This window comes from Cetorhinus maximus, unplaced genomic scaffold (genome assembly GCF_964194155.1).
Source record: "Cetorhinus maximus unplaced genomic scaffold, sCetMax3.hap1.1 HAP1_SCAFFOLD_330, whole genome shotgun sequence".
Lineage (NCBI taxonomy): Eukaryota > Metazoa > Chordata > Chondrichthyes > Lamniformes > Cetorhinidae > Cetorhinus > Cetorhinus maximus.
In genome coordinates this window covers 343,786-366,680 of record NW_027596279.1, presented here as the reverse complement: position 1 = coordinate 366,680, position 22,895 = coordinate 343,786, and the positions used below count along the sequence as shown (strand labels likewise).

Here is a 22,895-nt window from a genome sequence, read left to right as displayed (position 1 = left end):
CCTGCTGTTTCCCGATGGCCCTGTCAATGTTTTCCTTCAAGCATTTCTCCAATTCTGTTTTGAAAGTTACTGTTGAACCTGCTCCCACCAAACTTTCAGACAGTGAATTCCGGTTAATAACAACTGATTATGAAATGATATGTTTTCTAATGGTGACCTGTCTGCAGTGAATCTCCTGTTTGAGTTTCTAACTTAGTTCCGACTTTTCTTTCCCATGAGGAGAGACTGGAGAAACTGGGGGTCTTTTCATTAGAATAAAGCAGGATGAGAGGAGATGTGAGAAACAAGTTCAAAACTGGATCAAGGACATGGTCCAAAATATTACAGATACTCCTTGTCTTTCAGGATCTGTGTCTGGGGGAGAAGCTGATGGGTTTATCTCATCATCATTGAGGTGAACATCTTCTGTCAGAACCAAACACTCTCCAGTCAAATACAGCACGGATTAGATACAGAGTAAACCCATCAGCCTGTCCCCCGGATACAGATACTGAGGGACAGGGAGTGTCTGGGACAATGACATTTCAAACTCAGTAAGGTAGAAATTGATCCTATATCTCTCCCCATTAATCCTGAGCTCCACACGGCTCGAATCCTCCTCCTGTTTCCCTTCCTGTAACAGCACTGAGCTAAAGCCAGCCCATAATGAGCAGGGCTCAGGGAGAATGGTTACTAGGCACTGCAGTGATGTCATAAAGCAGCATCATTCAGCCCAGCTGGTCCTCTCCCTGTCCCTTTAAAGGTGGAAAACTGGGACATCCTGTCTCCAAATACATCCCACCCTGTTCACACTGACAATCCCAGGGTGGAGAACTGGGACATCCTGTCTCCAAACACATCCCACCCTGTTCACACTGACAATCCCAGGGTGGAGAACTGGGACATCCTGTCTCCAAACACATCCCACCCTGTTCACACTGAGAATCCCAGGGTGGAGAACTGGGACATCCTGTCTCCAAACACATCCCTTCCTGTTCACACTGAGAATCCCAGTATTTGGGATGTAACAGCATATTCAATGTGGAGAGGAGCGGGAAGTTGCAGATGGGGCAGTAATTGCAAGGACGGTGGAATCAAAGACTTGTTTTTGGCAGATTAGAAGGAGAGAGGGACACTACCTGGAGAGAGAGAACTATTAACAATATCAGTGAACATGGGGAAGTTGGGTGATCAGCAGTTTAGTGGGAATAGGGTCAATGGAGCAGGGGGTGGGTCTCATGGACAAGATGAGCACTGAGAAGGCATGAGGGAAGATGGGAGAGAAACTGAAGAAAGATGTGAGTTCAGGGCTCAGACAAGGGGGAGCTTTTGAGACAGTTTGTCACAGGAGGCTAATGGAAGGGAGGAAAGCAGCAGAGGCAGCTGATCTTAGCAACAAAGAAGCTCCATGAGCTCCTCACACTTGGAGGTAGGGATGGTGGAGTCAGTGGAGAGGGAGAGACCTTCAAAAGGAACTAACTTGTCTTTGAGAAATTAAAAAGACTCGACAGACGGTGTGTTGAATAGAAGGCAGATTTATCTGACTTAATCCAGAAAATTTACCCCTATAACTGGGCTGGAGTTTATTAACTTCAGCAGAAACAGACCCTAATGAACAGCAAAATCCAATCACTGTAGTTACTTGTGAACTTGCTGGTGTCTCAGCAGATTGGATAACTGAGTGAATCGCTTCCCACACTCAGAGCAAGTGAATGGCCTCTCCCCAGTGTGAACTCGCTGGTGTGTCATCAGGGTCGATGACTGACTGAATCCCTGTCCACATTTGGAGCAGGTGAATGGCCTCTCCCCAGAGAGAATTCGCTGGTGTACAGAGAGTTCAGATGATGTCTTGAACCCAGTTCCACACTGAGCGCACCTGAACAGTCTCCCGTCAGTGTGAACACGTTGATGGCGCAGCAGGTTCCCGGAACTTTTAAAGCACTTCCCACAGTCTGGGCATTTATAAGGTCTCTTGTCAGTGTGAACTCGCTGGTGTGTCAACAGGTGTGATGACTGAGTGAATCCCTTCCCACACTCCGTACAAGTGAACAGTCTCTTTCCACTGTGACTGCGCTAGTGCTCAGTGAGTTGAGATGACCACCTGAACCCAGTCCCACAGTGAGAGCACCTGAATGGTCTCTCGTCAGTGTGAACATGTTGATGGGACACCAGGTTCCAGGAACTTTTAAAGCACTTCCCGCAGTCTGGGCATTGAAAAGGTCTCTCCTCAGTGTGAACTCGCTGGTGTGTCTGCAGGTGGGTTGAGTCAGTGAATCCCTTCCCACACTCGGAGCAGGTGAACGGCCTCTCCCCGGTGTGACTGTGCTGATGAGCTTCCCGCTCACACGGGTAACGAAATCCCTTCCCACAGTCTCCACATTTCCATGGTTTCTCCCCAGTGTGACTGTGCTTGTGTTTTGACAGGTCAGAAGATCGGCTGAAGCCTCGTCCACACACAGAACACATGAACGGTTTCTCCCCACTGTGAACGGTACTTTGTACTTCCATGTTCAAAATCCGATGACATTCGGGCTCCGATATACATTGTGTGACTCTGTCAGATCCTGGTGTGATGTTTAGTTTCAGTTTCCCAACTGCAAATCCTCCTCTTCGAATCCCCTGTGAATTTGAAAAAGTGACCATGAAAGCTGCTGGACTGATGTAAAAACCCAACTAGTTTACGAATGCCCACCAGGGAGAGATGTGAGGGAATAATGGTCAAATAACATGGGATTAATACAGGAACATTTGATTAAAAGCTACTCTGGGTAAATTCACAGTAAAACATATTTTAACAGAGGTCAAAACAAGCTCACAAAAGCAGCGAGGTTAACTCCCCTCACAACAAAGGTGAGTTTACTGATAAGAAATTCACACACCTAAAAAATGGGATTCCATGGTTCTTGCTATGACACTAACACACAAGCTACAATACTGGTTCTGATAATTAAAACCCCAAAACAGAGAAATGAAATACTCGGCCCCAAGTTTTATTATCCCACTGGACACAATATCTTGACTCAGCAACACTGACCAACAAGACTGTCACGGGAAGTTCAGTCCTCGGGAATAAATTCAAGATAACATTTCCTAGAAATTGAATGAGCACCCTCATGATAATAGGTGGTCCTTTCACCTAATTTTCATCTAAATATAGGATACTAATTAGGGATGGTCTGTTAGTGATCAAATGGACATCTTCCACGCTAACATTAACTATCCAACCCCAAGATTCATTATAAACATCTCAACTCAAACTTGAATCTTCAGATTTGTTCGGGGGATTCATCAGATTCTCTGAGATTGACTTTAGAATTGTTCTGAACATAGCGGATCTCACATACTGGGGATGACGGAAATATTACTTTCATATTTGATGGATATCCTTATTTACTCTAAGAATTCTTATATCTGTAACAAGTAAAGATTACATTTTGGACTCTCTTATAGAGATCAGAACTAGTTAGCTTTTCTTTTCGAGATTTACTTAGCCTTGCAAATTATACTATTTTGCATAATCACCAGGTCACATGCTTTCTTACTGTGACAGATTCTTAAAAAATATTCTTAAAACTTAACCTGCCTCACCTCGTCTTCTGCACCACTCAGTGAACCCAACTCCTATTCTCCTGAAGGTCGGGGAATATTTACTGAGGAGTTGAACCCAGACCCTTATAATATTCAGGAAGATTACAACTGAGTTAATATGTTATTGAAACTTAGACTATCAGGAGGATAGTCTTGACTGGTTTTCTTCCTTTGGCTGATGGCAAGTTGGATTCATTGGACCCAATGATGTGTCCTTGAGTCAAGCTCCCTCTTGCCGAAGTTGAAGAAAATTTATTGAGAGATACAACCGACTCTGTTATCCCCAAGAATAAGGAGCAAGGATTATAAAACATCACAAGGGACCCTGCCACTCGGTCTGCGCCTACACAAGATTCTGGGTTCCATGGCAGGAAAGAGTGAGAGAAAAAGCGAGTGAGGGAGAGAAAGAGAGAGCAGGGGTGAAGGAGCATGATTTCATATATCTACAACGCAACCAGAGCATTGACAGAATCTCCCAAACCCTCAACCTCCACTACCCAGAAGGACCAGGGTAGCAGGTGTATGAGAACACCATCATCTCCAAGTTCATCTCCAAGTCACACACCGTCCTGACTTGTCTGACAACCATTACTGGGTGAACAGAAATTTCCTCCATTTAAATATTGGGAAGATTGAAGCCATTGTCTTCAGCCTCTGCTACAACCTCAACTCCCTACACACCGACTCCATCCCTGTGGGAGAATAAAATACATATACAGGATAACAAAGGGTTAAGTGGTTAAACCATAGTGGAATACTACAACGAAGTGTCCTTGCACCAGTACATCAAGTAGTAAACAAACCTGTGCTGTCAGTTATTGTGGAGGAATGAAAACAAGTATGATGAACAAACTATCAAGTGTCCTTGAAACCAAGCTAGTATGTCTGTTATCAGCACATGAGATAGGGCCTAGTCACGCTATCTGTTGTCTGTCCAGATGACTAATCGCCAGATGGGCTACTCAAGGTTTTTGTGTAATTATAAACTAAGATAGAACAATTGTATGCATGCCAAAGATAAAATTTCAATGTTATTAATTACAAAGGGTCAAGCAACTTTGTGAATTGCATGACCTCTGTCACGTATGCTTTTGCTATAACTATGTGTGTACTCTGATGCTTCCTCAGAGTGTCAGCTAGCTACATTGTATGCTGCTGGGCTCTCCGTGATATCACGATTTAATAAAGGCTTCCGAGACAAACCTCCTGGGTCCGAGTGTTCACTCCGTTTTACGTGACAAATTGGCGACGAGGATGGGATCTGACTGAAGTCCAGTAACCTCTTAAGTTGGAGAGGTGATTGAAATCCTGGGCCGTCGGATCTCTAAAAAAGAACCCTCGCGGAGACAGGGAGGAATAACTCTACTAAGTTGGGAGAGTACGAACTGCATCCTAGCTGAAAGGGGGAGTGCAGTGAATTAGCATCCCAGCTGAAAGGGGGACAGCAGATAAAAGGGTAGCTACCGACCATAAGAAAGACCCAAGGAACTGGTGGACTTGTTGAGGAACTCTTAAACACCGGTGAGCACATAGGGTAGGAAAAATGGGAGGTTGCAACAGCAGAGCGGGCTCTGCCACTCCCCCGAAACCGGAGCTTAAAACAGGAACCTTAAGGATGGGTAAGAAAACGGAAAAACGAAGTATAATGGTAACCAGAGCTCGTCAACAGGTAGGAGATCCGCTGGTCCCTCCGGGGTCGCCAGCCGACGTTGTTATAAGAGAAACGGACGATGACCGGTATGCGGTGCCTTTTAGCAGTGGCCTGTACGGATGGACGCAGGGAGAATGGCCGTATGGGGGAAGTTTTAAAATACCCCTTATCCAGGCCTGGTGGGATGGAGTAGCTAATGGGGCCGGAGATCCTACTTGGGATTTTGATTATATGATAGGTTGTTTTGAAAAATGGATGGAGGTGGTGAAACGCCACCAAACCCCACCCCCCCGACCACCCCAAGTAAAAGAATAAAAAGGAAAGCCGGGCTGCAGATAATGAAATCCCGACAGACCAAGAGGGGACCCCCGCAACCGCTCGCAAAGATGCATCTTCCGCTTTAGCGTCTGCCCCTCCACCATATCCCCTTAGCCCTGGCTTATTGGGACCTTATACCCTGTACCCAAGACTCCCGGCGTCCGGCGATCCTCACTGGCCTCCCCCTCCTGATCCCCTAACGGACAAACTCATAGAAATAACGACGGCTTGGAGACAGTCCAATAGAGCGGCCGGTTAAGGTGCAGAGGCGGGAGCGGGACCATCAAATCATGGCCCAGCTAGTGCCCAACCTGATCCCGACCCCCAGGCAAGGGAATCGGGAGCCGATAGTCCAAGCAATGCAGAACCGCAACTAATGACCACATGAAGCAGTTCCAGGAAGGTAGCGGCTGACACTTCCTCTCATGTACTTCAGAACCCGAAAATAATGATCAGCAACACGGCGATACTCAAACCGTGGACTCCGGCGGCAGCTCGAGCGATGGTAGCCGAAGCGGCCAACCCCATAAAGCACCCACCTGCCTTTCGAAATTGGCTCGATCAGATGTGTGCAACTTATCAGCCCCTTCCAGGCGACTTGTTAAAATTTGCTTATGGTAGCTCCTGGGCCACGCTGAAGGATACCATTCAGGTGCCGCTTGGGGAAAAGATGACGAACAAGCGGAAGCTGGGAATGAAAGTTTGGGACATTGGCTGCGAGAAAGGGGCCGAACTGCCAACATGGGAGCAGCGCAAAGGCACGGGGAATTGGGGGAAGTAACTCGTTGCTTAATAAAGAAAGAGGAAAGCGCCCCTGATTTTATCGCCTGATTCCATAACGCTTGGGAGGAGCACGCGGGTGTTCCCCTGGAAGGCATCGGGCCCTTAGCCATACAGACGCTGCTGAACTGCATGCTGCCCCAACATGCCCAGACTTTCAAAATGCAAAACCTAAATTGGCAAACCACACAATGGTCTGAAATTACCACTACTTTGGTTAATATGGACCGGGAAGGACTATTGGTCAATCCCCGAGAGGGCCCCAAACAACAAAAGACCCAATTTTATCGTCAAGGTCAGGATACACGTAAGGGACAGGCAAGAGGCCCGAGGAGAGATAAATCCCAAGACACCTGTCATAAATGCGGAAAAAAGGGGCACCGGGCTAGAGAATGTCGATCTGCTCCCCCTAAGGAACCTGCTGTGTCCTATGGTCAGCAGACCGCGCGATTCCCTCCTTTACTTACAATAACCCTTTTCCACAAAATTAGCGGGGCCCAGGGGAGGTTATGGTACAGGGAGCGGTTATATCACTTTCCCAAGACTCTGAAGCACAACCTATGGCAACCCTTAGAATAGGAGATACACATTTACAAGCCTTGGTGGACACTGGTGCTACCCGATCTTCTGTACCTCCCTCCCTGGGATTACCCCTTAGTCAAAACAGGGTAGTAACTGTAGGAGTGGCAGGCGCTCCCCTGTCGGAACCTCTATCTAAGCGAGTTGCCTTGTCACTGGAAGACAACCGTGTGGAGGAGACATTGATAGTTTCAAAAACCACTCCTTTACCCCTGCTAGGACCCTTACACCTGCTAGGACCCTTACCCCTGCTAGGACCCTTTCCCCTGCTAGGACCCTTACCCCTGCTAGGACCCTCACCCCTGCTAGGACCCTCACCCCTGCTAGGACCCTCACCCCTGCTAGGACGCCAAACTTTGTTCAAATTGGGAGCCACTATTTACTGCACGCCACAAGGCACGTATATGGAGGTGCCGTCACCCCAGACTCATCAGTTAACTTCCTTGCTCCTTATCCCTGAGAATAAGCCTGAACCAATCTTATACTGCTGGCAACTCGAGAATAATCCTTACATGGCCAGGATGGGCCGATTAAGGCAGGAAATTGACAGATTACCATGTTCACCGCCTGTTAAAACTCTAAAGAGCCTGTTACAGGTAGCACAGTATTACTCTCGCCTACACTGTACCGCGTGGTTTACAGTGAAAGACGACCCTGAATATCATCAAAGGGTCAGCACTCTCACAGGAAAGGTGACCCCCGTTTGCCCTGATCCCTATCTTTATTTCAGCGAGGCGGGTTTGGGATCCTGGTGCATTTGACCACGGAGCAGCAGTCTCTGTTTCAAATGAGCCCTGATTCTGTGCCCCATCTGACCCTTGCTATTCGGCCCCCCTTTCAGGCAGACCATATAGGTCCCATGATCAAGAGGCTGCAGCAGACCCCTACCTCAGTGCATCGGATCGTTTGAATGGTTCAGACCTGCTGAGGGTAGAATCTATCTCCCAGGGATTTCCTGTCAAATAATCGACCCCCCAGCCAAATTCCAGCGACAACAGCTGCCTGAGCAGCCTGGCTCTGTTGGTCCTTATGGGTTAGACATAGTCAATGACGACCTGTGGGCTTTGCATAAAAATCCTGTCGGCCGAGTGCTTTCCGCCTCAGATCGCTGCGTCGTGCTGGGAAAGAATGCTGTCCTGCTCTGTGTTCACTCCTGACGCTGAGACGGGCATAGCCCCAGTCATAAATGCCCTGCTCCAACAAGGAGTCCTTAACCCCACCGTTAGCCCCTGTAACACACCCATACTACCTATACCTAAAATTGGACGGCCAAACGAATGGCGTTTTGTGCAGGACTTGCATTGTGATCCCCACAGCACCAGTAGTACCCGATGTAAATGTAATCCTGTCCTCTATCCCGTCTGCCGCTGTAGCCTATAACGTAATAGACCTGTGCTCCGCTTTCTTTTCTATCCCCCTCCATCCCGACAGTCAATACCTGTTTGCTTTTACATATAAAGGACAGCAGTGTACCTGGACGAGGCTTCCCCAGGGATACAGGGAAAGTCCTGCCGTATATGCAGCTGCGGTGAAACGTGACTTAGACGAGTGCTATTTGAATGGAAACTCTACACTCATACAGTATGCCGATGACCTTTTAGTGGCCTCCCCTTCGCTGGCAGACTGCGTGGAGCACTCAGTAACATTACTCCGATTTTTAGCAACAAGAGGCCATAGAGTATCGCGATCTAAACTGCAGTTCTGCCAGCTGCAAGTTCAGTACCTGGGATTCACTTTAAAAACAGGGACTCGGCAGATAGGACCCAAACGAGTACAAGCCATCCTGCGGATACCACCCCCTAAAACAAAGAAAGAGATTCTTTCTTTTCTAGGTATAGTGGGCTATTGCAGACAGTGGATTCCCGATTATCGCCTACACGATGCTGTCCTCCGTGCAGCTACGATGAAGGAGGCGCCAGCGCTTGTCCAATGGACCTCAAAACAGGAGTCAGCATTTCAAGCTCTCAAGTCAGCTGTAACCACGGCCCCAGCTCTGGGGTTTCCCAACTATGGGCATCCTTTTCAGCTGCACGTTTGCGAAGAGAGAGGATTCGCCACCGGAGTGCTTACTCAAGACCATAACGGAGGTAGACGACCGATCGCTTATTGTTCTATGGCTCTTCCCGCTGTGGTGCTGGGGATGCCTGCGTGTCTCCGTGCTGTTGCTGCTGCTGCTACAATGGTCCTCGATCACCCTTGTGAGGTACGGGTACCCCACACTGTTATGCTGCTACTAAACTCCGCTGCTACACAATATTTTACTGCCTCACGACGCACGGGGTACCAAGTGATTTTATTGTCGCATCCCAATTACACTTATCGCCGATCGCTGGCCATTAATCCTGCCACTTTTGTTCCCGAGTCCCCTGAAGAGGCGGAACTTGACTGAATTGCAATGGTCGAGCAATCCACTTCTCCCAGAATGGATCTGCAGATGGATCCTCTACGAGATCCGGATGTTACCTTTTACACCGACGGCTCTTCTCATCGACCAAGAGACTATTTGCTCCTCGCCGGTTATGCTGTTGTGAATCAACACCACATCGTGGAAGCCTACGCACTACCTCCTGGCACTTTGGCACAGGCAGCAGAACTTTTTGCCCTAACCTGAGCTTGTATCCTGGCTAGAGATCGAGCAGCCAATATTTACACCGATTCTCTATATGCCTTTGGTGTTGTCCATGATTTCGGCCAAATATGGAAAAATCGGGGTTTCATTACGTCAGCAGGCCAGTCCATTAAACATTCCCAACTTGCACTGAACATCCTAGAAGCAATTCAATTGCCTAAACGTTTGGCGGTCATCAAATGCGAAGCACATACTAAACTGACTGATGCTGTCTCTATAGGGAATGCCCGCACTGACCAGGCGGCCAAAGAAGTAGCAGCTGCACAAATACCACTTTTACAAGCGCTCCGTGTCTCAAATCACCCTCCCCTGCCTGCTCTAGAGTCTGTCGAACTACAGGAAGCCCAGCAAAACTGTACTATACAGGAAAAACAGTCATGGGAAAGGGCACAATGCTATTATAAAGACATATTTTGGTTTCATTCGGATGGCCGACTGGTTTGTCCTCGCAGTCTGTTTTTGCCCCTGTGTCGCCTAGTGCATGCACAGGCACACATGGGCAAAGGGGGATGCAACATGCAATAAACCAGCAATGGTTTGAACCTGGTATCAATCCAACTATACAGAAAATCACACGCTCTTGTCTAATTTGCCAGCAGAATAATAAAGGGACAGCGGCAGCTAAGTGCGATCACCTACCAATGCCTAAAATGCCTTTCGAAAACTTGCAAATTGATTTCATACATATGCCCCGGCCTCAGGGTATAAGTACCTGTTGGTAATAGTAGATATGTTCACCCGATGGGTTGAAACCTACCCTACACGAAGGGATGATGCGCGAACAGTAGTGAGGATATTGTGGAAAGAACTAATACTAGGTATGGTATACCTATGGGGATAAACAGTGACCGAGGAACTCACTTTACTGGGAAGATAGTAAAGGACTTAGTATAGATTATGGGATTTCAGTGGAAGCTGCATATTCCTTACCAGCCACAGTCTTCAGGAATGGTTGAAAGGGTGAATGGGGAACTAAAAAACACCCTATCTAAGGTTTGTCAGGATAATGATCTCTCGTGGCCCGAAGCGCTCCCAGTAGTGCTCTATGCTATGCGAAACAGAAAGAATAGAGTTACTGGAATAACACCCCATGAAGCCCTCATGGGACGTCCCATGACCACCGGAGCCCAACCTCCTGTATGTGCAGAAAAATTAGCCTTAATTTGGAATGATGAACAGACCCTGGCTTACGCCCAGGCAATTTGTAAAACAGCAGCTGAACTACATGAGAGGGTCAGACAGGCTCAGGTAACCATAGGGGATACACCTATACACACCTTTCAGCCAGGTGATATATTCTGTCTTTTTGCTATATTTTGTGGGGTGTACCCAAAGGATTCTCACCCCAACACCTTTTTGTCTTTATGCCGCGCCTATACTAGACAAGTAGGATAGGGCGCTTGTTGGATATGTGCCCAGACTCCCCAACATGGAGGTGAGTCAAGCACCTATCAGGCAAAACCAATGACTGAGGAAGAAGTGAAGGATCTCACGAATTTCCACACCCAGTCAGATGATGCAGAATCCAATATGTTCAGGGGATGGTTCCGTCGCTCCCCACCTGCTAATGGGTGGAACTATACAGATCATGGGATAAGAATCAAGCCTCCTCAGGAGCCGATAAACGCCACCTGTTGGTGATCGAACTTTGCAACCGGTGCCTATAACCCGGGAAACAGTTGTTGCAAAAACACTATATCTACTAGCCCAGGCAGTTATGACCCTCAAAATCCTCTAAATGGTACGTTCTGGGTTTGTGGGGAAAAAGCATACCCCTGGCTGCCTGGGATGCCACAATTATCTTCCTTCTTTAATCAAGATAACGGAAGTTCGGGCAAGGGCGCTACTGCTCTCACCTGGAGTGGTTGCTGCTACCTAGCAGATTTGAATCCCTATCTTCGCTATATAAGTAAATTAGATATTCACACGCATCGGCGTCTACATCGCCGTGACATCTCGGAATCTGAACGATTCTGGATGATTGCTATCCCCTCTTACGGAGCTGCTCGTAATTCCCAAGAGATTATCAACCTGGCAGCTGCACTTGGAAAATTTGCTAACGCTTTGATTGAGACATGGAAACAGATTTCAGCTACCACTACTGAAATGATAGACCTACGCCTGACCGCCTTACAAAATAGAATGGCCCTTGATTTCCTCCTAGCTGAAAAAGGTGGCACTTGTGCCATGATAGGTTCAGAGTGCTGCACTTATGTGCCTGATGTTTCTGAGAACATTACTAACCTGGGACAGCATGTTATGGATAAAGTGCAAGAAATAAAGAAAGTTGGGGAAAGACTGAGTAATTTTTATAACAAGGATTCCTGGTGGGCTACAGTAATGGGGTGGTTCTCCGGTTGGGGAAGTTGGCTGCTGTATGTTTTAATTGGGTTGGTCATGGTATGTGTTATAGGGTGCTGTGCATGTGTTGCTTTGCGAATTTGTTGTGTCCAATGTATTAATGGAGCCATGAATGGAGGCACCACTGGGTTAGGAGGAGCTCCAGTTGTCCCTCAAATGATGCGCAATGGTCCCAGTGAGGCCCACTGGTGGGGAGAAAAGGTTTACCCTGCCAGAGATCAGCCTTTTCCTTATGGTTATGAACCCCCATATGAGAATGAAGATACTATTCCTCATTGGTGTTAATCTGGAAGGAAGATTAACAAGGAGGGATTGTGGGAGAATAAAATACATCTACAGGATAACAAAGGGTTAAGTGGTTAAACTATAGTGGAATACTACAACAAAGTGTCCTTGCATCAGTACATCAGTAAACAAACCTGCGCTGTCAGCTATTGTGGAGGAATGAAAACAAGTATACTGAACAAACTATCAAGCGTCCTTGAAACCAAGCTAGTGTGTCTGTTATCAGCACATGAGACAGGGCCTAGTCACGCTATCTGTTGTCTGTCCAGATGACTAATCGCCAGATGGGTACTCAAGGTTTTTGTGTAATTATAAACTAAGATAGAACAATTGTATGCATGCCAAAGATAAATGTTCAATGTTATTAATTACTAAGGGTCAAGCAACTTTGTTAATTGCATGACCTCTGTCACGTACGCTTTTGCTATAACTATGTGTGTACTCTGATGCTTCCTCAGAGCGCCGGCTAGCTCCATTGTATGCTGCTGGGCTCTCCGTGATATCATGATTCAATAAATGCTTCCGAGACAAACCTCCTGGGTCCGAGTGTTCACTCCGTTTTCCGTGACAATCCCTCTCCCTGACAACTGTCTGAGACTGAACCAGACTGTTCACAACCATGGTGAAATATTTCACCCCAAGATGAGCTTCCAACCACATATCCACATCATCACCAAGACCGCCTATTTCCACCTCAGTAACATCGCCCGACTCCAGCCCAGTCTCAGCTCATCTGCTGCTGAAACTCTCATCCATTCCTTTGTTACCTCCAGACTTAACTATCCTAACACACTCCCACAAACATTCCAAAAACATTGCCCCTTATAAATATGGCGGCCACACATGTGCCCCGCTGCTCATTGCAATTAAGATAAAGAAGATGTGTGTTTATGAAAGGTGTCAGGTAGAAAATACAACCAAGGTTCAGGGGGAGGTGAAAAAGCATATTGGAGAAACAAAGAGGAATTATGAGAAAATACTGGCAGCCAACATCAATTTGGGATTCCCAAAGTCTTCTATAGGCATAGAAATAGTAAAATATCAGTAAAGGGAGGAGCAGGGCCGATTAGGCACCTACAAGGGAATTTACACATGGGCGAAGCGGCCATTGCTGAGGTATTTAATTAACACGTTGTATCTGTTTTTACCAAGGAGGTAGATGCTACCCAGACCATGGTGACAGATGAGGAAACTCTGCCACTAGGAGGGTTCAAAATTGATAAGGAGGAAGTGTTGAATAGACTATCGGTACTTAAAGTTGACAAGGCACCGGGACCGGATGAGATGCATCCAAAGTTGTTGAAGGAAGTGAGAGTAGAAATTGGAGGGGGACTGGCCATAATTTTTCCAGTCTTCCCAAGACTCAGGGGAGGTGCCAGAGGACTGGAGAATTGCAAACATTATGCCCTTGTTCAAAAAAGGTTGTGAGGATAAGCCCAGCAATTACAGACCAGTTAGTTTAACTTCAGCTCTGAAGGAGGGTCATACGGACACGAAAAGTCAACCCTGTTTCTCTCTCCACAGATGCTTTCAGACCTGCTGAGCTTTTCCAGCATTTTCTGTTTTTGTTTCAGATTTCCAGCATCCACAGTATTTTGTTTTTTTATCTTAGTTTAACTTCAGTGGTGGGCAAGATTCTAGAAACAATTATTTGAGATAGAATTAGTACTCACATGGAAAAATATGGGTTGATAAGGAAGATCCAGCATGGATTTCTAAAGCGGAAATCATATTTAACCAACTTGCTGGAGTTTTTTGAAGAGGTAACAGAAAAGATCGTTGAGGATAATGCTGTTGATATGGTGTACATGGACTTTGAAAAGGCATTTGAGACAGTGCCACACAACAGACTTGTGAGAAAAGTTATTGCTCATGGAATAAAAGAGACATTGGCAACATGGATACAAAATTGGCTGTAAAATAGGAAGTAGAGAGTAATGGTCAATGGGTATTTTTCAGGCTGGAGGAAGGTTTGTAGTGGAGTGCCCCAGGGGCCAGTATTGGGACCTTGATTTTCCTGATATATATTAATGATCTAGATCTTGGTGTGCAGGGGACAATTTCAAAGTTTGCGGATGGTACAAAGCTTGGAAGTGCTGTAAACTGCAAGGAGGACAGTGCAGAACTTCAAAAGGGCATAAACAAGTTGGTGGAGTGGGCAGACAGGTGACAGAAGAAGTTCAATGCGGAGAAGTGTGAGGTGATGCATTTTGGTAGGAAGAAAATGGACAGATAATATAAAATTAGGGTTGAAATTTTAAAGGCCTGGGTGTCTTTGTGCCTGGATCATTGAAGGTGGTGAGAATTGTTAATAAAGCATATAGTATCCTGGGCTTTATTAATAGGGGCATAGAGTACAAGAGAAGGGAGGTTATGTTGAACTTATATAAGTCACTCATTAGACCTCAGCTGGAATATTGTGTACAGTTCTGGGCACCACATTATAGAAAGGATGTGGACATATTGGAGAGAGTGCAGAAGAGGTTAACAAGTGCAGTTCCAGGGACGAGAAACTTCAGCTATGAGGATAGATTGGGACAGTTGGGACTGTTCTCCTTGAACAGAAGAAGGCGAAGAGGAGGTTTGATAGAGATGTTCAAAATTATGAGGGGACTGGACAGAGTAGATAGGGAGAAGCCGTTCCCACTCTTATAAGAATCAAGAACGAGAGGACAGATGTAAAGTGATTTGCAACAGAAACAAATGTGAAGCGAGAAAATTTTTTTTCACAAAATGAGTGGTTCGCATCTGGAATGCACTCCCTGGTAGTGTGGTGGAGGCAGGTTCAATCGAGGCATTCAAGAGGGCATTAGGTGACTATCTGAATAGAAACAATGTGCAGGGGTACGGGGAATAGGTAGGGCAATGGCACTAGGTCAGAGTGTTCATTTGGAGAGCCGGTGCAGATATGATGGGCCGAATGGCCTCCTTCTGTGCTGTTAAAATTCTGCGATGACACAGCGTGAGTGCTGGTCTTTGTAGCTGGTGGCTGCAGTTTCCTCTGAACGGTTAACTGTTGTGAGCTAGAGTGTGGGTGTTGGGCAGAAGCCAGTGTGGATCACTTCATAGTGATCACTCCAGAGCGAGACTGGGAGGCAGTGCAAGAAGAGCGATGGCCTTGGGAAGATTTTTAAAAAGTGGGATCTGAGAGTCAAAGCGGAGATTTAAAAAGTGTGGGACTGAGAGTCAGAGCGAAGATTTAAAAAGAGTGGGAGCTGAGAGTCAGAGGGAGATTTAAAAAGAGCGGGAGCTGAGAGTCAGAGGGAGATTTAAAAAGAGAGGGAGCTGAGAGAGCGGAGATTTAAAAAGAGCGGGAGCTGAGAGAGCGGAGATTTAAAAAGAGTGGGAGCTGAGAGTCAGAGCAGAGATTTAAAAAGAGAGGGAGCTGAGAGTCAGAGCGGAGATTTAAAAAGAGTGGGAGCTGAGAGTCAGAGCGGAGATTTAAAAAGAGTGGGAGCTGAGAGTCAGAGCGGAGATTTAAAAGAGTGGGAGCTGAGAGTCAGAGCGGAGATTTAAAAGAGTGGGAGCTGAGAGTCAGAGCGGAGATTTAAAAAGAGTGGGAGCTGAGAGTCAGAGCAGAGATTTAAAAAGAGCGGGAGCTGAGAGTCAAAGCGGAGATTTAAAAGAGCGGGAGGTGAGAGTCGGAGCAGAGATTTAAAAAGAGCGGGAGCTGAGAGTCAGAGCGGAGATTTAAAAGAGTGGAAGCTGAGAGTCGGAGCAGAGATTTAAAAAGAGCGGGAGCTGAGAGTCAAAGCGGAGATTTAAAAAGAGCGGGAGCTGAGAGAGCGGAGATTTAAAAAGAGCGGGAGCTGAGAGTCAAAGTGGAGATTTAAAAAGAGCGGAAGCTGAGAGTCAGAGTGGAGATTTAAAAAGAGCGGGACTGAGAGTCAAAGTGGAGATTTAAAAAGAGCGGGAGCTGAGAGAGTGGAGATTTTAAAAGAGCGGGAGCTGAGAGAGCGGAGATTTAAAAAGAGCGGGAGCTGAGAGTTAGAACGAAGATTTAAAAAGAGCGGCAGCTGAGCTCAGGGCTGAAAGCTGTGTGAGGACAGAGTGAGAGTTCCGGGGAGACTCAGGGCTGAAAGCTGTGTGAGGACAGAGTGAGAGTTCCGGGGAGACTCAGGGCTGAAAGCTGTGTGAGGGCAGAGTGAGAGTTTCGGGGAGACTCAGGGCTGAAAGCTGTGTGTGGACAGAGTGAGAGTTTCGGGGAGACTCAGGGCTGAAAGCTGTGTGAGGACAGAGTGAGAGTTCCGGGGAGACTCAGGGCTGAAAGCTGTGTGAGGACAGAGTGAGAGTTTCGGGGAGACTCAGGGCTGAAAGCTGTGTGAGGACAGAGTGAGAGTTCCGGGGAGACTCAGGGTTGAAAGCGGCGCGAGGAGGTCACGATTCAAAAAGTGACATGATGCAGGGGCCACAGCTGATTGTTAAGTAGGGTCAGGTGAGTTATTCTACTTTTTCTACTAATTAAACTGCTGCAGTGCATTAGCTTCAACAAAATAAGGTGAGGACTTTGGACTGGAGTGGGAGTGTTTGAAGTAGAATAAGGCCCCTAGCGTAGTTAGTGTTCTTCAAAGGGAGTTACTAACAAGCTTAATCTAAAGGGAAATCATGGCAGCAGAGCTCGCACTTGTGATATGCTCCTCCTGTACTATGCGGAAAGTAATGGACACGTCCAGTATCCCTGGTGGCTATGTGTGCAGGAGGTGTGTTCAGCTGCAGCTACTGGCTAACCACATTTCGGAGCTGGAGCTGCGATTATTGTGGACAGCACGTTGAAGTGAGGTGGTCACACCACTGGGAAAGACTGAACAGGCAGGAAGGGCACCAGGCAGAGTAGAGGAATGCAGGTAGTACAGGATACTCCTGTGGCTGCCCTCCTTTCTAACAGATATAACATTTTAGATACTGTTGGGGGAGACAACTTTTCAGGGGAAAGCAGCAGTAGCCAAGTCCATGGCATCACGGGTGGCGCTGCTGCACAAGAGGGGAGGAAGAAGAGTGGCAGGGCTATAGAGATAAGGGATTCAGTAGTAAGGAGAACAGACAGACGTTTCTGCGGCTGGAAAAGAGACTCCAGGATGGTATGTTGCCTCCCTGGTGCCAGGGTCAAGGATGTCTCAGAGAGGCTGCAGCGCATTCTGAAGGGGGAGGGTGAACAGCCAATGGAAGTGCCACATAATTGGTACCAACGACATAGGTAAAAAAAGGGATGAGGTCCCACAAGCTGAATACAGGGAGTTAGGACGTAAATTAAAAAGTCAGACCTCAAAGGTACTGGTGTGAGTAGAAATAACAGGATCTATCAGATGAATACGTGGCTGAAGAAATGGTTTGCGGGGAGCAATTCAGATTCCTGGGACATTGGTACAGGTTCTAGGGAAGGTGTGGCCAGTACAACAGGACAGGTGGCATCTGGGCAGGACCGGGACCAATGTCCTCAGGGGGGTGTTTGCTAGTGCGGTCGAGGAGGGTTTGAACTAGAATGGCAGGGGGATGGGAATCTGAGCAGGGAAACAGAGGAGGGGGAAACAAGGATAGAAACAAAAGACAGAAAAGTAAGGAGCAAAAGTGGAAGGCAAAAAAAACAAGGGCGAAAAACAAATGGGATCAGAGTACAAAATAAAGCTAAGATGACTAACAAGGTTAAAAAGACAAGTCCAAAGCCATTGTATCTTAATGCTCGGAGCATTCGCAATAAGGTAGATGAATTAACAGCGCAAATGGGTATAAACGGTTATAATATAGTTGCAATTATGGAGACATGGCTGCAAGGTGACCAAGGATGGGAACTGAACATCCACGGTATTCAACATTTAGGGAGGACAGACAAATCGGAAAGGAGGTGGGGTAGCATTGTTAGTAAAGGAGTAAATCAATACAATAGTGAGGAAGGATATTGGCACGGAAAATCACCATGTGGAATCTGTTTGGGTGGAGACAGGAAACACTAAGGGACACACAACGTTGGTGGGGGTTGTCTATAGGCCCCCAAATGGTAATGGAGATGTAAGGGAAGGCATTAAGCAGGAAATTAGAGACGCATGTAATAAGGGTACAACTGTAATCATGGGTGACTTTAATCTACATATAGATTTGACAAACCAAACTAGCTATAATACTGTGGAGGACGATTTCCTGGAGTGTGTGCAAGATGATTTTTAGACCAATACATTGAGGAACCAACGAACAAGCAGGCTATCCTAGATTGGGTATTGTGCAATGAGAATGGATTAATTAACAATCTTGTTGTTCGGGGTCCCTTGGGGAAGGGCGACCATAAAATGATAGAATTGTTCATTAGGATCGAGGGTGAAGAAGTTGAATCCAAAACTAGGGTCCTGAATCTAAACAAAGGGAACTTCCAGGTATGAGGTGTGAGTTGGCAATGATGGATTGGGGAACCTTACTAAAAGGGTTGGCATTGGATAAGCAATGGCTAATATTTAAGGAATGTATGCATGAATTAGAACAAGTATTCATTCCTGTCTGGCGCAAAAATAAAAAAGGAAAGGTGGCTCAACCATGGCTTAGAAAAGAAATTATGGATCGTATTAGACCCAAAGACAAGACATATAAGATTTCCAGAATAAGCAGCAAGTCTGAGGATTGGGAGCAGTTCAGAATTCAGCAAAAGTGGACAAAAAGATTGGTTGAGAAGGGGAAAATGGAGTATGATAGTAAACTTGCAAGTAACATAAAAAACTGACTGTAAAAGCATCTATAAATATGTGAAGAGAAAAAGATTAGCGAAGAGAAATGTAGGTCCCTTATAGTCAGAAACGGGGGAAAGTATAATGGGGAACAAAGAAATGGCAGAAGAATTGAACACATATTTTTGTTCTGTCTTCACCAAAGAAAGCACAAATAATTTCCCAGAAATGTTAGGGAACCAAGAGTCTAGTGAGAGGGAGGAATTGAAGAAAATCAGTATGAGTTGAAAAACAAGGTGCAAGAGAAATTAATGGGGTTAGAGGCTGAAAATTCCCCAGGGCCCGATAATCTACATCCAAGAGCAATAAAGGAAGTAGCCCTGGAAATATTGGATGCATTGGTGGTCATATTCCAAAATTCTTTTGACTCTGGAGCAGTTCATACAGATTGGAGGGTGGCAAATGTAACCCCACTATTTAAAAAAGAGGGAGAGAAAAAACAGAGAATCACAGACAGTTAGCCTAACATTAGTAGTGGGGAAAATGCTAGAATCTATTGTTAAAGGTGTGGTAACAGAACACTTGGAAAGCATTAACGAGATTGGACAAAGTCAGCATGGGTTTATGAAAGGGAAATCATGCTTAACTAATCTACTGGAGTTTTTTGAGGATGTAACTAGTAGAATAGATAAGGGAGAACCCAGTGGATGTGGTGTATTTGGATTTCAAAAAGGCTTTTGATGAGATCCCACATAAGAGGCTGATGGGCAAAATTAAAGTACATGGGATTGGGGGTAATATATTGGCATGGATTGAGAATTGGTTGACAGACCAGAAACAGAGAGTGGGAATAAATGGGTCTTTTTCCAGGTGGCAGGCAGTGATGTACCGCAGGGATCAGTGCTTGGGCCCCAGCTATTCACGATGTATATAAATGACTTGGATGAGGGAACCAAATGCAATATTTCCAAGTTTGCTGATGACACAAAACTGGGCGGGGCTGTGAAGAGGATGCAAGGAGGCTTCAGGGCGATTTAGACAAGTTGTGTGTGGGGGAAAACACAAGGGAGATGCAGTGTAACGTGGATAAAGGTGAAGTTATATGCTTTGGTGTGAAAAAACAGAAAGGCAGAGTAGTATTTAAATGTTGATATATTAGGAATTGTGGATGTACAAAGGGATCTGGGTGTCCTTGTACACCAGTCAATGAAAGTAAATAGGCAAGGGCAGCGAGTAATTAGGAAAGCAAAGGGTATGTTAGCCTTCATTGCAAGAGAAATGTCTTGTTTCAGGGTCTGTGTGAGAGACATGTCCTTGGCAGAGATAACAGGCCTGTCCTGTGTTTGTCAGCTAGCAAGCTGCTATGGAAGCTTTCTTCATAAGAGAGAGAGTGAGCTATTTCTGTAATATTCCATAAATTTCTGAAGATCTGATAAGGTTATTAGACAGCGATGACTTACAGTCCGTTACTTGGATTGAACTTGTCTCCATTCCCGTGCCGAGGGGATTTCTGTATCAGGTGGGAGGGGTAACATTTGGGAACTCTCGATTCTCCACCAATTCCCATTCCCCTTCTTTCTGGTGGATAATGGAGGTGTCACTGTGAGTAATGTGCAAGTCAGTAAGAATTGGCAGCAAGGATTAATCAGCACTTTCTAATTGGAGATGTTAATCAGTGGAACCTCTCAGATACTTAATTGTAGAGTTCGTACTAAGGATCAATTTAGGATTGAAGTAAAAGTTCAGAATCTTGTTGTAAAGTAATTTCTGATGAGAGTTCCTGAATTATGGGGAAAGATCAGAGACCGCGGTTCTTAAAGGGACACTTCAGCCCCGAGAACACAATCAGCTATAGATCCAGAATATTAAATTCTATCCCAGTTACAGGGATTATTAACATCAGCAGAAACAAACCCCAACTGTCAGAATGAACATGGTTCAGTCCTGGATGTGATTAACAGCAGCAATAACAGTAGAATCCAACCCCTGCAGTCGCTTGTGAACTCTCTTGTGTTTCAGCAGCTGGGATGACTGAGTGAATCCCTTCCCACACTCGGAGCAGGTGAACGGCCTCTCTCCAGTGTGAACTCGCTGGTGAGTCACCAGGTTGGAAAACTGAGTAAATCCCTTCCCACAACTGGAGCAGGTGAACGGCTTCTCTCCCGTGTGAAGTCGCTGGTGTCTCAACAGGTTGCAAAAAGACCCAAATCTCTTTCCACAGAAGTTACAACTGAACGGCCTCTGCTCAGTGTGAGTTTGCTGGTGCTGCCGCAGGTCAGAGGACCCAGTGAATCCCTTCCCACATACCGTGCAGGTGAACTGCCTTTCTCCAGAGTGAACCTGCTGGTGTGTCCGCAGTGCAGATGACTGAGTGAATTTCTTCCCACACTCAGGGCAACTGAATGGCCTCTCCCCAGTGTGAATTTGCTGGTGTGCATTGAGGTTGGATGAAGACCTGAATCTCTTTCCACAGGAAGTGCAGCTGAATGGCCTCTCCTCAGTGTGAACTCGCTGGTGCTTCAGCAGGTCAGAGGACCCAGTGAATCCTTTCCCACATACAGGGCAGGAGAACGGTCTCTTTCCCGTGTGAACTGGCTGGTGTCTCAGTAGGCTGGTTAACTGTGTGAATCGCTTCCCACACTCGGAACAGGTGAATGGTCTCTCTCCAGTGTGTAACCGCTGGTGTGTTAGAAGTTGGGATGATTGAGTGAATCCCTTCCCACACTCAGGGCAGGAGAACGGCCTCTCCCCAGTGTGACTGCGTCGGTGGGTTTCCAGATGGGAAGGACAATTGAATCCCTTCCCACAGTCCCCACATTTCCACGGTTTCTCCATGGTGTCGGTGTCCCTGTGTCTCTCCAAGTTGGGCGATCAATTGAAGACTCGTCCACACACAAAGAACACGTGTACAGTTTCTCCCCACTGTGAATGTGTGATTTTTTTTCAGGCTGTGTAACTGCTTAAAGCTCTTTCCACAGTCAGTTCACTGGAACACTCTCACTCGGGTGTGTGTGTGTCTCGGTGCTTTTCCAGTCACACTGATGTTTGAAATCTTTTCCCACAGACAGAATAGACAAATATTTCTCCTTCCACAGTCAAAGACGATGATTTTCAGGTCCTGAATCGAGTGACTTTATCAGATCTTGATGTGATGTTTGGTTTGAGTTTCCCGTCTGAAAATCCTCCCCTTCTAATTCTCTGCAAAAGGAGTTTACAAAAGTCGTCACTGTCAATGCAGGATAGAAATTCAGAACAGACAATTCATGGAACATTTATTCCTCTCTTGTTTCCCCAAAGCTACAAATCCCCGTCCCACACATTCTCTCTCCTCCCTGTGCTGAAATCCAAACAGAGATTTGGACAATTCTTTCTGTATCTTTTTAATAAATTCCTACAACTGGTGATAACAATAACATTCTCTTCAGCCATTACTCGTAACAAAATATTAATCTGAAACGCCCTGACCGACCATACAGAATAGCAGACGTTAACCTTGTGTCCAAAACTTACTGTGTGGAGATTTAATGAGTGATCATGAAGGTGGTTTCTCCAAACCTCCCAGGGTTTCCTTCCTTCCTTCTCTCCCTCGCTAACTGAGTTAAACCCGGGATCAGTCTCATGGCCCATTCTGGTTCCTGCTTTTCTTCCTGATGAACAGTTAACTCCAATTAAACACTGAAATGACTGAAGACACTTTTAATTGGAAAAAATTCTGAGGGATAGGATTAATCTCCACTTGGAGAGGCAGCGATTAATCAGGGATAGTCAGCATGACTTTTGTCAGGGGGAGATCACGTCCAATAAATTTGATTGAATTTTTCGAGGTGTCTAGTTGTGTCGATGAGGGTAGTGTAGTTGATGTAGTCTACATGGACTTCAGTTAGGCTGTTGACAAGGTCCCACACGGGAAAATGGTCAAGAAGGTAAGAGCCCATGGGATCTAGGGCAATTTGGATCCAAAATTGGCTCAGTGTCAGGAGGCAGAGGGTGATGGTCGAAGGTTGTTTTTGTGATTTGAAGCCTGTGATATGTGGTATGCTGCAGGGATCGGTGCTGGGACCCTTGCTGTTTGTAGTGT

At 46.2% G+C, this 22,895-nt stretch overlaps 1 protein-coding gene and 1 pseudogene across 1 annotated transcript; both read right to left on the bottom strand.

Annotated features, from left to right (window-relative positions):
• LOC144673311 (uncharacterized) overlaps positions 1-2,842 on the bottom strand; it is a 32,531-nt pseudogene extending 29,689 nt beyond the window's left edge.
• Positions 1,497-22,015, bottom strand: LOC144673299 (uncharacterized). Its single transcript, XM_078535211.1, has 2 exons — positions 20,278-22,015; positions 1,497-2,598 (listed from the first exon to the last, which is right to left on the bottom strand). Exon 1 carries the CDS (start codon positions 21,650-21,652, stop codon positions 20,756-20,758), a length of 897 nt encoding a protein of 298 aa, XP_078391337.1. The 5' UTR covers positions 21,653-22,015; the 3' UTR covers positions 1,497-2,598; positions 20,278-20,755.
• Between the last annotated feature and the right edge of the window lie 880 nt (positions 22,016-22,895).

What these genes read in the sequence shown, in the direction of transcription:
- LOC144673299 (XM_078535211.1), bottom strand. Translation starts at nt 21,652, where the DNA reads ATGGAGAAACCGTGGAAATGTGGGGACTGTGGGAAGGGATTCAATTGT.